The following is a 14,218-nucleotide window of genomic DNA, read 5'->3' as shown; positions in this document are numbered from 1 at the left end:
AGGTAGGTACAATACATAATATCGTAAAAGAGAACTTATTTCGAAAAAACATCGTAATATTATGTTTAGTTAATAAGTGGTAGTATTTGTAAACTTTCTTAATTATCAATATGATTGCTTACTTGTTTACAGTAAATAAATAAATATTTGTACAATAATAATACTAGTGTACAATATGTAAGTATTAGTTTGGCCGTTGAAAGTGCAAGCAAGTTATTTTCTTTATTTTCAATCAAAGCAGCAATGGATCTCGTTTAAACTTTTTAACCTTTAAAGATTGAAACGTTATAAAATAAATCCCAATTTATGCAGTCCTATAGGTACATTTCAAAACATAAGCATTAGATTTAACTGTTTAAATGCCAAGAAGAATACCGAATAGTTTAATAAAATACAGAATTAGGTTCTATAAAGCTTAGCCTAGTTGCATAAAATATTAATAGACCAACATGTTTTAATACTTAGGAAAATAATATCTCGAAAAGATCGAACGACACAGATGCCGCAGCCGGTCTGTTAATTTGCATTTATTACAAATTATACCTCTTTTACCATTGACTAATTATTTTCCATACAAATTGCTTCAACATTTCCTATTCTACCTTACTGCCAGATATGGAAAGTTATGCATGAAATTCTCTTCTTTTAGGATTTTGATATTTACGCTACATATTATGTAAAGGATTGTTCATATAATAAAAGTATTGTATCAATATTCGGGGTAATAATGTTTTGTGTTTAGAATATTTTTATGTATTTTGTTTGATGAATAATCTTATAAATTGGTTTATAACTCCACTTAACATTTACTAACAACATTAACAAAATTCATTATTAACATAACATATTCATTAAGCTTTCAATATCATAAACTAATATAAATTTATTTTTTTAATACATGCAATACCAAATATTCAACTTTTTTTAAATAAAGTTTTAAGTGGTTACTTACTTTTCGTGTCTACAGACCCAATAGGGTCTTTAATTTTCATATACAATTTCAACAGTTTTGAATTGTAAAATCATACACATTGATAAAATATTATTATATTTTTTGGCACTTTCAAAAATTAAGCATGTCACAAATATAATTATTGTGTAATAACTTTCAGCTAATTTTACCACATTCATTGATATTTGAATCATTTTTATTAATAGTAGATTGTTGTTTCAATTCATACACTAGTTAGTTTAATTATTTTATTAGAATCTGTTTTTTATATAAAATTGAAAACTTTTAGCCGAGTTTCCGTGATGAGGGGACAAGTATTGACATCTCAGGGCCTTGGAATAATTGGCCTACGAGTCTCCGTTGATCGGTTCCCAAGATTAGGATTCACTCTAACAAGACAAGGCGGCTGGTAAGTTTTAAAACCATTTTCTGACAATGTGCTTAATGGTGTTCTCCGGGTTACTTATGAATTAATCTTGTGCAGGTTCGATGTTCTCGTGAATGGAGGAGGAGCCGTAACGCTGCAGTTCCAAAGGTCGCCTTTCCACCCTCTAACCCAAACAGTTTTTGCACCGTGGAATCAGATAGTCGTGTTGCCTCCCGTATATATGCAACTGAGTAACGAAGAAGACCGAAAATCCGAACCAGGGTAAGATATTTAGTATTTCGCAATCTCAATTCTCGTAAATCTTATTGTTTCCGTGACTGATTTTTTCATTTGAGTTCAGATAGTAATGATATTCTTGCACAACAGTTTCAGCATCCTGCCCAACCGTCAAATTTCCATGAACTTTCCCGGATTATCGTCTTCTATCTTTACGCGAGGAACTGAACCGTGTATGGCGCACGACCATGAACTACTTTCTCCGAGATTGGCAGGAACATGGGCCCCTCATACAGTCGGCGGCCAGCCTGGAAGAAGTCTTATACTTGCCGAAACTCAGGTAACTAATAAGAAAACTCAGTGATCTGAGTAAATATTTAAACCTCTCTCCTTTCAAATGTAAGTTCTTATTATGTATAAATATTTCAGTTTTATTAATCTAACTCAACTCGATTACAGATTGTTCAGGAGTCTATCCCGATACCTGGCTCCGATCTACACCTGATGTACCAGTCTTCACAAGCCTCTGGTTACTTGAGTACAGTACATATGAAACTAACGCATGATGTGATCCCACCAACACTTACCCATGTTCATGTAAAAGTGGAAATCGAGGGCTCCCTGCATGTCAAAACTTACGAAGCAGATCCAAATCTGACTCACACTTTTGCGTGGAATAAAAGAAATGTATACAAACAGAAAGTATACGGAGTCGCTCAAGCAAAGATATATATCGGATACCAGCACAGTACATGTCGGGAGCCTGTTTGGGAAACACAAACGGCAACTCTGCAAGGTTGTGACGTAGACATTTCAGACATCGGTGGTTGGGGATTGGACATTCATCATCATTACAACTTCCACGAAGGTATTCTTCAAAAAGGAGACGGTTCAACTCTACATTTGAAACAGTATCCTTGCACTGTCCAAGTTCTTATGGGAACCGGATTACAGAGGCCACTTTTGTGTCCGGACCATTGCAACGGTAAAGCCAAAGACGCTAGACTTTTGACTCCTGTTTCTCTCGCATCAGGACCTGATGGCAGTTTATACGTAGGAGACTTCAACCTAATTCGACGAATCAAACCTGATGGAACAGTTCACACAGTACTGCAGATAAGGTAATTTTATCAAATTACAATCTACTTTACATTTTGATCGAGGTGTATACTTTTTCCGATCGGTACTAATAGAATGATCTCTTTGTTCTAGCGCGACCCAAGTATCCTACCAATATTATCTCTGTGTGTCACCGGCTGATGGGCATCTGTATGTGTCAGATCCAGAAAAACATCAGATCCTTAAAGTTCTTTCACTGGACGATGTACGAGATCCTACAATCAATATGGAAGCTGTTGTGGGTAATGGGGAACGTTGTATTCCGGGGGATGAAACAAACTGTGGTGATGAGTCTCCAGCAATCAGAGCTAAACTGGCTCACCCGAAAGGTACATTTCACCCAATCACAGCTGAAAATTTATTTTTAGATTCATCTATTTGTGACAACAATAGTTTTTTCATAAAAAATTTCGGTAAAATAAAGAATTTAAAAAAAAATCGTACATAGTGAGCAATATGTAATAAATACGTACATTCCATTTATATCTTTAATGGCCTTTGTTTATCTGTGAGTGTCAGAAAGTTTTCAAATGAAATATTCTAGTATACATACTAACACAAATTGTCATGAGGAAGTTTAGCGATTTTTTTTTATAGACTGTCAAACTAAGCCTGAAATTTTTACTTTTATGAATCGTATTATTGGAGCTATGATTTTATTAAGTTTTGTAATTTTGAAATCACTCCACCCGTGATGTCACTAGTTGTGTCGATTAATTGTCCTGACATTTAAAAAGAGAACCCTGTACATATGAAAACACGCTAAACATGGCTCCTCGGAAACTGGAAATATATCAAAACACATAAGTTATTGGATATTCTAAACAGCTGTTCACTAAAAATGACACCATAAAGTAGTTCATTCTTATTAAAACATATTTTTTCATATGTTTTTTAGAAACTTCACTGTGTAATTGAATTTATGCCATTTAACATTTCAACGCACTTTACTTTGAAAGCTCACATGATACAATAATTTATCAGTTAATTAAATGTCTTTTGATATGGATGATGCGAAAAAATGAATACATTTTTCTAATATTGCGTTTATAATTTACTTTTAATTTAAGAAAATTTTTCCCTCACTAAAGACTCTTTCTAGTTTAGTAAATCTGAGTATCATAGAACTTTTTCTGCTATGATTATCATACTTGTGCGTGAATCTTAGTATTTATGTGAGAGGAGAAATATATCAACTCAGTAGATAATTATTTTACTTTTATTTTAATTAATTAATTTGTATGAAACATTAAAAAGGATTGCAAATTTCATATTTTTTCATTTTACGTGTTTCATCAACCATCCACTTGAATATAGAGTGAAAATAAACCACCGTAAATAAATTTGTATTAATACTCAGTACCTGCATAGTTACTTTAATATCTATTTTGATTGCAGGTCTTGCTATAGCTGCTGACAAAACTATGTATATTGCCGATGGAACAAACATCCGAGCCGTGGACCCGAAGGGAAAAATTCATACTTTAGTTGGACATCATGGTCACCATAACCACTGGACACCAGCCCCATGCAACATTGCTACCCCAGCACACCAAGCCCAACTCCAGTGGCCTACTGGGCTCTCTCTTTCCCCTTTGGATGGCTCTCTGCACTTTATTGACGATAGACTTGTCATGAAGCTAACACCCGATATGAAAGTCAAAGTCGTGGCTGGAACTCCGTTACACTGTCACAGAAATCCAAATAGTAATGAACTAGAAGGAAACGACAAACCGGAATATGTCAATGCTTCGATTGTCGAGAAAGTAAAACCCGAAAATGTATTGGGTACAGTCCTGTCTTTGGCTTTTGCTCCTACAGGGGAACTATACATAGCAGATGCTGATTCTAGAAAAGTGAATTCAATCAAATGTGTGGACACTTCAGGAAAAATTACATTGTTCGCTGGAAAGCAGCAATCAAAAATGAAGGATTCGACGTGCGAATGCAATTCAAGTTTGTCTACTACTATTAATCCACAGGCTCGAGGGACCCCAGACCAAGTGAATCCAAACTGTCCCTGCTCACCAAACTACTATGGAGAAGAAACAACCAGCAATGCTGAAACTCTCCTATCTTCCAATGCCAAATTCCAGTCAATATCAGCCCTTTCTGTTTCACCAGATGGAGTACTAAATGTAGCAGATCAAGGTTTGTATTCAACCATATAAAAAGTACCATACTTCAATATTTAAATTAATGTTAAAATGTATATTTATGTAAAAAAAATATTTGTAAAATTCTTTAATAATATGCATGCTTACACTTTCTATTATGTTGTATCCCAACTCAACATAGGGTTCTTGGCCTCATAGAGTTAGGAATATGTTGTTTTCTTTTTTTTTTAAATATGTATCTTTGTATAAATAAATTAATTAATCAATTAATCAAACACATTGCTAAGATAAACTAGGATCTCAGATTTTATTTAACAATAAAATTTGAGATTGTTTATCTTATTATATTCTATTCTACACCTGTTACAAATGTATGATTTTTTATTTCTTTTCTAGGATCATTACACATATTGGCACTAAAACATTATTTGCCGAATCATGATGAAAGTGGAGAATTTCACATTCCTTACCCACCAACATCTGAAATATATGTCTTCAATAGATATGGACAACATGTTGCCACTAAAGATTTAGCTTCTGCCAAAACCAGATATTCATTCCTCTATTCTAAAAATACAAGTTTCGGTAAACTGTCAACTGTGACTGATGCTTCAGGAAATAAAATTCAATTTCTCAGAGACTATAGTAATCTTGTCAGTTCTATAGAAAATACGCAAGACCACAAATCCGAACTAAAAATGTCAGGTGTAGGTTTTCTTACCAAATTGACTGAGAAGGGAAGGTCAGAAATTGAATTAGATTACGACAGTAATACTGGATTGTTAAACAGTAAATCTGGGGTAAGCCGAGTATTTTATATGCTTTTTTATTAGCTCATTTAATTTACATATTTTACTTTTACTTTGGATGTGATTCAATATGTTAAACCGATTACTTTTTTTATTTCAGGGTGGTGAAACATTTATGTATCAATATGACGATTTGGGTCGTGTCACTTCTCTTATAGTACCGACTGGAGAAATTATTAACATAGCATCAGGATTAAGTAAAACTCATGGTTTAGTGGTAGATGTATCAAATCCTGTCAAAGCTATAACAGTTAATGAAAAACAACATAATAGTGAACTCTTAATGCAAGGTCAAAACTCTAAAGCATTGATAATTAAAAATGAAGAAGAAACCACTAAAGCTTATATTTATGCAAATGAGACCCTTTCTGTCATAACTCCTTGGGGAGGAAAATTAGAGAGTTCCGCTATAGCAAAACATCCACTTCTTGAAGCAGCTCTCCCTGTTGAAGCAGAAATGTTGCGAATGTGGTCTCACCAAACAACAACATTCGGTGATAACCTCGTCAATACTATGACCTCTGGCTACAGCTTAGTGGGTGATGTGAGAAATCCACAACAAACACTCAATCGCGAGATTTGGGTCAATGGTTCAAAAGTTCTAGGTATAGAATTTGACCAATTCACCAGCAAAGAAACATTTTACGATCGAGATCACCAACCGATACTCATTATTACATTTGACCCTGCAGGATTACCACAATCATTTGTGCCGTTTAATGGGGAAGCTCCCCTAAATATATCTTACGACAGGTTTAATAGAATGGATGGATGGAATTGGGGTAGTTCTGAGGAAAAATACACTTATGACCGTCACGGGCTGTTATCTGAAATAACCAGTGTGCAAGATGGAACTAAAATTATATCTTATAATGACTGGAATCTTATTTCCAAAATAACCCTCGCTAGCCAGAGAAGATTTTCTTTGCTGTATGATGATGAAGGTGGCCTAAGGCAAGTAACTTTACCAAGCGGTACAAAACATTCATTCAGCATTCAACCATCTCTTGGCTTTTTACGTGTAACATATACACCTCCTGGATCATCTCGGTCATACCTACAACACTATTCTCACTCGGGAGCTCTCTTGCAAACAGTTTACCCGGGAGATGGAGCTCGCATTGTATATCGCTACCATGGATCCGGACGATTGGCTGAAATTGTGCATGGAGATGGTAGAACCGAAATATCATATTCCAAATCCTCCGGTATGCCCAGTGAAGTACTTCACACTGAAAAAGATATGGATTATCGATGGGATTACCAATATTTAGGAGGTTTACTTATTGAAGAAAGAATTGACTATGGTGCAAAAACCGGTCTTAGCAATGCCAAATTCTCTTATGAATATGATACAAATTACAGATTGACATCCATTCAAGGTCGCATTGGGGGTCAAACACTACCCACACATAATCTTGCGTATAGTAGCAAAACAGGTGCACCAGAACTTATCAGCCAATTTAAAATACTAAGACCAAAATTCAACGAAACTACTGTCTTTGATGGAACTGCAATATTTTCACGCGCCACTGATGACAGATTTTTGGAAAAACAAATCACAGTTACAATTCACAGAATGGAAGTATTCAGGATGGAATTTTCTCATGATTCTCACGGACGCATATCGCAGACTAGAACTTATACAAAAAATGTTGGAGTAAATACATACACCAATGTCAAGAATTATACCTGGGACTGCGATGGTCAACTATCTGGAGTAGAAGCTCAGGAACCGTGGGGGTTCAGATATGATGATAATGGAAATATGTTATCCCTTATGTATCGAGGGAATATCATACCAATGGAATATAACGCAATGGATCGTATTGTGAAATTTGGAGAAGGACAATATCGCTATGACAACAGGGGTCTTGTGACACAGAACGCCAGAGAAGAACGTTTTCAATATAATGCCAAAGGACTTTTAGTGAGAGCCACAAAAAAGGGACGCTTTGATGTTCGATATTATTATGATCACTTAGACAGGTAAATAATTTTTATTTCATTTCTAAATTAATTTTTAAAGATTAACTCAAGTTTTTGAAAGTACATAAATAAAAATATTAAAACTAATTTAATGTTTCCATTCCTTTTTAGATTGGCATCAAGAAAAGATAACTTCGGAAATGTTACTCAGTTTTTCTACACAAACCAAGACAGACCTCATGAAGTTGGCCAAATATATTCTCCAAGAGATGGAAAATTGATCACGCTCATATATGATGACCGAGGGCACTTAATATATGCACAGGTAAATAAATATATTTTGTACATACCACCTTAATACAATCATTTAAAAATTTATCCTTTTCATATTGCATTATAAGTCTTATGACTACGGAATAGAGTTTCAATAACTTTTCAAGTTTTCATATTTATATTGTAAATGTGAAAAATTTCTTAAAGTTTTAAATAAAACTTTGATTAATTATGGATCAAATCATAAATTCAATTCTTGTTCAATGTTTCCCCATCTCTATTTCAGGTTTATCGCCATAAGTATTATGTAGCAACAGATCAATGCGGAACCCCGATAATGGTATTTAATCAATATGGAGAAGGAATAAGAGAGATCATGCGATCTCCTTATGGACACATGGTTTACGATTCAAATCCATACATATACTTACCAGTAGACTTTTGTGGAGGCTTATTAGATCAAGTTACTTCTCTGGTGCATATGCCAAATGGAAAAGTGTATGATCCGTTGATAGGACAATGGATGTCTCCACTATGGGAAAATATAATACAGAGAGTGGCAAATCCTACTCATTTACATCTTTACAGATTTAATGGAAATGACCCAATCAACTTAAAGCAAGCTAGAGAAAAACCCACAGGTACCTATTTCAAAATCAAATACTTTTCCCAAAAATCAGATACATATCGCTCTTGCATTATGAACAAAATTTCAAACAATAACTATTTTTCCAGATCACTTGAGTTGGTTGTCACGACTAGGATACAACCTGAAAAGCCTCGCTCCTCAACTGTTTCCACAAGAACTACCTGGTGGATCTATTCTTCCACCGATTTCAAGACCTCCAACAATCTGGGGAAACCCTAAAGAATCTTGGTCTTTACAAGTCCCATCACTAATGTCAAATTCTCCGGCAGTAAATGTTGAGTCAGGATTTATTTCATTCTTATCACTTAGAAAAATGTCAGATGCTAAATCACTGTCATCACCTCCTAGATCAGCGCTTAAAACAGATGTTATGGATTTAGCTCCTAAAAAGATTGGTGCAGCATCTGAACCTCCCTTTGGGAAAGGAATTCTTGTATCACGCACCCCTCAAGGTCAAGCAATCGTCTCCAGTGTTCCTGCAGCAAATGCTATTTATCGAGATGTATATACTTCAGTATTTAATCGATCTTATATGCTTCCATTCACGTTTGTTGTCCATAGTGCTCAACAAGATGCATTTTACTTTGTTAAAGAAGAAAACTGGAGAGCCAATGAAGACAAACAACAGCTGAAACGTATGCAAGGTCAAGTAAATTCTACTTTCCACGATATCCCCAAAGAAAATGGCAGCGGTAACAACTATCTCGATGTTAAAATTCATGGTGCTAATGCTGTTATAAATCTGCGATATGGTACAACAGCAGAGAAAGAAAAACAACGTTTACTTCACCACGCAAGGTTGGCAGCAGTAAGGAAGGCCTGGCACAGGGAAAAGGAAACTGTTCGCAATGGCTTTACTGGTAGTGTGGAGTGGTCAGCCACAGAAATGGATGAAATACAAAAGCAGGGATTCGCCACCAATTACGAAGGGGAATACGTTCATGATATACAAACTTATCCTGAACTAGCCGAAGATCCTTTTAATATTCGATTCATCAAGAAACAAACTGACCAATCAAAGAGGAAACGAAGGAAAAGACAAACTAGAGATAGAGAGAAAACTCAATGCTATAAAATATGGGGGTTCAGGCACCCTAACTGCTAGTCGTAAATTCTAATTTCATTGAAATGACGAATTTATTTATCATGTTTTATCAAAAGACTTGATTTAAAAATTATTTTTGAAACAAACCCACTTTTCTAATGGAATATGAAGGAAACCAAAGTATATTTGTGTATTCAAGATGCCAAAATTGTGTGAGAACGAGTGAATGTGTATGCATGATATCCTTGTGATTAATTAAATTATAAATAATATATATATATTATAGTGAGTTTCATATAATTATGACTCTTTTGTTTCCACTTTTGTAAATATGAAGACCTTGTGATGGAGCTATACATGCATAATTATGTTTTATTAAAAATTTACTTTGGAATCATCAAAGTATTATATCAGTGGCTTTCTCCGTGTTTAGTAAATGTTTTTGTATGCATACTCGTACTTTTTTTAAGTAGATAGGAATATCATGTATTATAAAACAATCCTAAATGAATTTAAGAAAGTCAATTTTTCAATGCAAGTTCGCTAACCAAAGTGTGTATTATATTTTTTACCAGTAAAGCAAAATATTGGACAAACGTGCATGTACTTAAATTATTATTCAAACTCAAGATGTGCTATGTATTGTGAATATAAATCAAGTTTGAGGATAGGGACCAATCTCAGATGGAAGAGAGGTTTTTACCCTTCAACATTTTTTTCAATGAGAAATATGCATCTGAATAAGAATACCTAGGAAGTATTATAAAATGATTTATCATTTCATGAAGTTCATTGAGTTTTACTATTTAAAAAAAACATTGTTGAGTAAACAAAAAATGACGAATATTAAAAATACGTTTTTTCTTTTATATTTTACTTCAATAAATTATTTATATATTTTTAGTACCTATGTCTGTATAAATAATAATGTATTTTATCTATGTATATTCTATCGAAAATAATCTTTTTGAGGAAGCCACTGAAATGTATAAAAATATGTGTAAGAGTTAAAACTCGTGTAGATAGCATTTTCAGAAAAGAATTAATATAAATTAATAAATGGACTGATTTGTGTAAAATATAAATGATTATGCGTACGAATTTTATTTATTGATATTAACTATCTGCCAATGCTTTAACAGTGTCCATAATATGAATATAATATGAATAAACCCATAGAGCTGGAACTGACTGTGCCCAATTTATAGTAAGTACTTAGTGTAGGAAACTCGGGACAAAGAAAGATCTGGTAATATAAATATTAGCACCCAAAGCAACGGAGCATTCCTTGGACAAGAGATCACTCACTAAACTCTTATATTCCAAAACAATCCAAGATGAAGCCCATCGTATTATTTGTAGATTATTATAATTTACATTGTTGTCTATCGAAATATTTTCTTTAATTATTGTGTATATATTTGGTAACCAAAGCAAGCTTAATGTGAATAATTGTTATTTTTTTTATAAACACATTTAGCTTTAGGGACATTATTTATCACTTCAATTATTTGTTAGAAACATTATTTGATGTGAATGGGAAATAAACATAATTTACCCACTACATTAAATAGATAAAACTGTGTTGAGCATTGTTTCTCTATGTCAAGTATTGATGTGTTGTATTTACATTAATCACTATCATATTATGTGTTGTTAAACAGATATGTTACATATTAATAAATTATCATAATATTTATAAAATAAATTTCCCCTTTTCACACATTATTACCTACATGAAGATCATCTTGATTCTCCTACAAAAATAATAAATTAACAACTTTCCTGTGACTTTTCAAAAGTGATTTTTCAAAGCCTCCTGTATTTATTTGTACACTTTCTGTCCATCCAGTTACGATAAGTGTATTTAGGTTTGGTCTAAGCTGTCCAATTCATTGTCACCATAACTTAACTATAATAGAGAGTATTATATGTAAGTGTTTTAAATATATATATATTAACAAAATAAATTTGTTTTATATAAATAAACAATTGTTTTATTTCATGTTTTTCTATATTTGTATTATGTCATTTTTAGGTGAAATTTTATGGGGTGAAATATTTATTAATTTTGCTCTTAAGACTGTAAGATAATGATCGAAAATTGATTTAAAATCATTTATTTGGATGCTAGTTTAGTTTATGTTTTCAAAAAGAGGAGAATATAATTCAGTTGAAAATGTTGGAAATATTATAAATAACTAAAACCAGGTTAAAAACGTTGAGATATAATATATAGAGACGACGCTCCTACAAATCTGAGCTAAAAAGTCATCCACGAAGGAAAGGGAATGGTCAGTGAGGAATGCCAAGTGTCATCACATCATATCACATCGACTTTGGCAAGCAAAACACATAGTAAGGTAAAAAGCACACACTGTTTATATCTGTCTAATGTGAGTTTTATTTAGTATGCTCTCCTCTCCTCCGCATATGCATCACATTTGTTTATCATTTTACTACATGTACTGAAAAATACTCTTGCAGACGAAGGAGTAGGATAACTGGCGAAATCATTTCGTTCAAAGTAGTTCGTTTATTATTTTTTTCGTACATTTTCAGAAAAATTGGCGGCAAAATTTAATGCTCCAATTTATGCCACGCGCAAAAAAACATTTTTTGTATACTATTTCCCTTAGGGGTTAAGTTCCTTATTAAAGTTCTATATTTTAGCATCGCCTAATATCAAACAGCCCTCATTTCTGAGTAAATTCTCAATTGACTGTACCAAATACCTACCACCCCCGGTAGCCCCCGAATGACTTCTTTCGTGAATAATTTTCTGTTTTCCAATGAGAAAACGAGTATCCTTATTCTTATTCAGAGTACCTGTCTAGCAGATCCATATTCTGTCGGCCTTGAGTCAACACCGACCAAATTATAGATCATAGATTAAAAATTTGAGTTCGCTATTCGCCACATTATACCCTCTATCACTTTTATTCGATAAGGATGGCATGTGAAAGAGAACAAATTGACACTATTCAAGACTAATTAATATAACCAGCACCCCATATGCACATGGTAATAAAGGTGACAAATATAATATAAATATATTTCTTTGAACTAATCGGTTGAGGAGGGACCCAAAAGTAACGGGAATCGCGCTGTGGTGGGAAGGGAGAGTGGGAATACCCATTTTTCAATCCGGTGTCCCTTAAGCTAGGGTTTCCTAGGACAGCGGTGCCCGTATTTTAACGGCCGTAGTGAACGGTGATGCAGTAGACAGCCGTCGTAACGTCGACTAGAGAGTGGTTTCCTAGGAAAACGGTGTTAAATGGTGTTGATAACACCGTTTTCCTAGAAAACCACACTCTAGTCACCGTTACGACGGCTGTCCACTGCATCACCGTTCACTACGGCCGTTAAAATACGGGCGCCGCTGTCCTAGGAAACCCTAGCTTTAGGGACACGTCTTCTGAGTTAGTGTGTAAAGTCTAAGTTCTGTTACTGTGAATTTATCAGTTCGTCTGTGGGAAACTATTTTTCCTTTTCGCAAACGTGATGGCCGATTGTCGAGAGCGGCTATGAAATTTTTCCTGTTGGAGAAATCGGCCGCGGAAACTATTGTAATGCTTAAGACTGCTCATGGGGATGCAATCCTAAGTAAAACCAGAGTCTACGAGTGGTTTTCACATTTTAAAAATGGAGAAATGTCAATTGAAGACCAACCTTGTTCAGGACGCCCCTCAACGTCAAGAAATGACAAAAACATCGAAAAAATCAATGCCCTCGTTTGTGAAGACCGTCGTCGAACCATTGATGAACTCTGTGAGATGTCTGGATACCATTGAGTTCAATTCAGAGGTTTTGAAAAGATTGAGGGAGAGTATCCAAAAGAAAAGGCCAGATCTTTGGCGCACAAGCGACTGATTCTTCCATTATGACAACGCGCCGGCCCACACCGCTCTCTCCGAAAAGCTGTTTTTGACTAAAAACGGCATGACACCAGTTGTTTACCCCCCCTACTCACCGGATCTAGCCCCCTGCAATTTCTTTTTGTTCGCCAGACTCAAAAGGAGGAGAGGAAAGTGTTTTGCCACTGTGGAGGAGGTAAAACAAAAATTGCTGGGAGGGCTAAAGAACATCCCGATAGGTGAATTAAAAAATGGTTTGAACATGGAAGGATCGTTTGCAGAAGTGCGTTGTAGTAAAAAGATAACATTTGGAAGGTGATTAAAATTTGGTGTAAAAATATTAAAAAATTATAAAGAAGTTAAGACGAAATTCCCGTTTTTTTTTGGGCCCCCTCGTATTCTTGTAAAAAGGATAACAACCTTTGAAAAAAGTAGATAAAACCTATATAAAAAAAGTATTAGCGATTTATAAAAATGACGCCATCTTAATGTCAGTAAACAGTTTTTTTATAAAATGGTCTAACATATTTGTACAAATAAAGCTAAATCTGTGTGTCCAGGTAAAATAAACTAAGTTTAAAAAAAACAAATAAAAAGTCACCATGTTCCACGGTAAAATTACCTACTGTCATTTACGAAAATTATCGTAAAATTACGGTATTTTACTGCGCCCTTTGGTAAAATTTTTCATCCATTCTGATAAAAGTATTAAAATTTTTAAATATACAGGCGGTAGGTATTACAAATACTTTAAACAGTGTACATTTTAATATAAAAATAATTTAAATTGACATAATGCTACTTCAGGTTAGCCTGCTTAACGAGGAATCAAGTTCTCGGCGTCTTTAGACCTCCGCTGCTAAT

At 34.2% G+C, this 14,218-nt stretch overlaps 1 protein-coding gene across 2 annotated transcripts in view; it reads left to right on the top strand.

Annotated features, from left to right (window-relative positions):
- The window catches only part of LOC148282467 (teneurin-a-like), a 142,429-nt gene extending 132,724 nt beyond the window's left edge, over positions 1-9,705 (top strand). For both annotated transcript variants that reach the window (XM_088225035.1, XM_088225034.1), the window contains 11 exons: positions 1,242-1,361; positions 1,437-1,601; positions 1,707-1,896; positions 2,016-2,677; positions 2,769-3,004; positions 4,074-4,826; positions 5,189-5,592; positions 5,702-7,590; positions 7,702-7,855; positions 8,090-8,444; positions 8,539-9,705. In XM_088225035.1, the coding sequence (XP_088081161.1) occupies positions 1,242-1,361; positions 1,437-1,601; positions 1,707-1,896; positions 2,016-2,677; positions 2,769-3,004; positions 4,074-4,826; positions 5,189-5,592; positions 5,702-7,590; positions 7,702-7,855; positions 8,090-8,444; positions 8,539-9,557 (5,947 nt within the window). In that variant the 3' untranslated portion in view covers positions 9,558-9,705. The remainder of the gene's footprint in view (positions 1-1,241; positions 1,362-1,436; positions 1,602-1,706; positions 1,897-2,015; positions 2,678-2,768; positions 3,005-4,073; positions 4,827-5,188; positions 5,593-5,701; positions 7,591-7,701; positions 7,856-8,089; positions 8,445-8,538) is intronic.
- Positions 9,706-14,218: the final 4,513 nt, after the last annotated feature.

The sequence above is a fragment of the Micrasema longulum genome, unplaced genomic scaffold (genome assembly GCF_059751315.1).
Source record: "Micrasema longulum isolate JH-2025_06_02 unplaced genomic scaffold, ASM5975131v1 h1tg000324l, whole genome shotgun sequence".
Classification (NCBI taxonomy): Eukaryota; Metazoa; Arthropoda; class Insecta; order Trichoptera; family Brachycentridae; genus Micrasema; species Micrasema longulum.
This window is presented reverse-complemented; position numbering and strand designations above follow the sequence as displayed.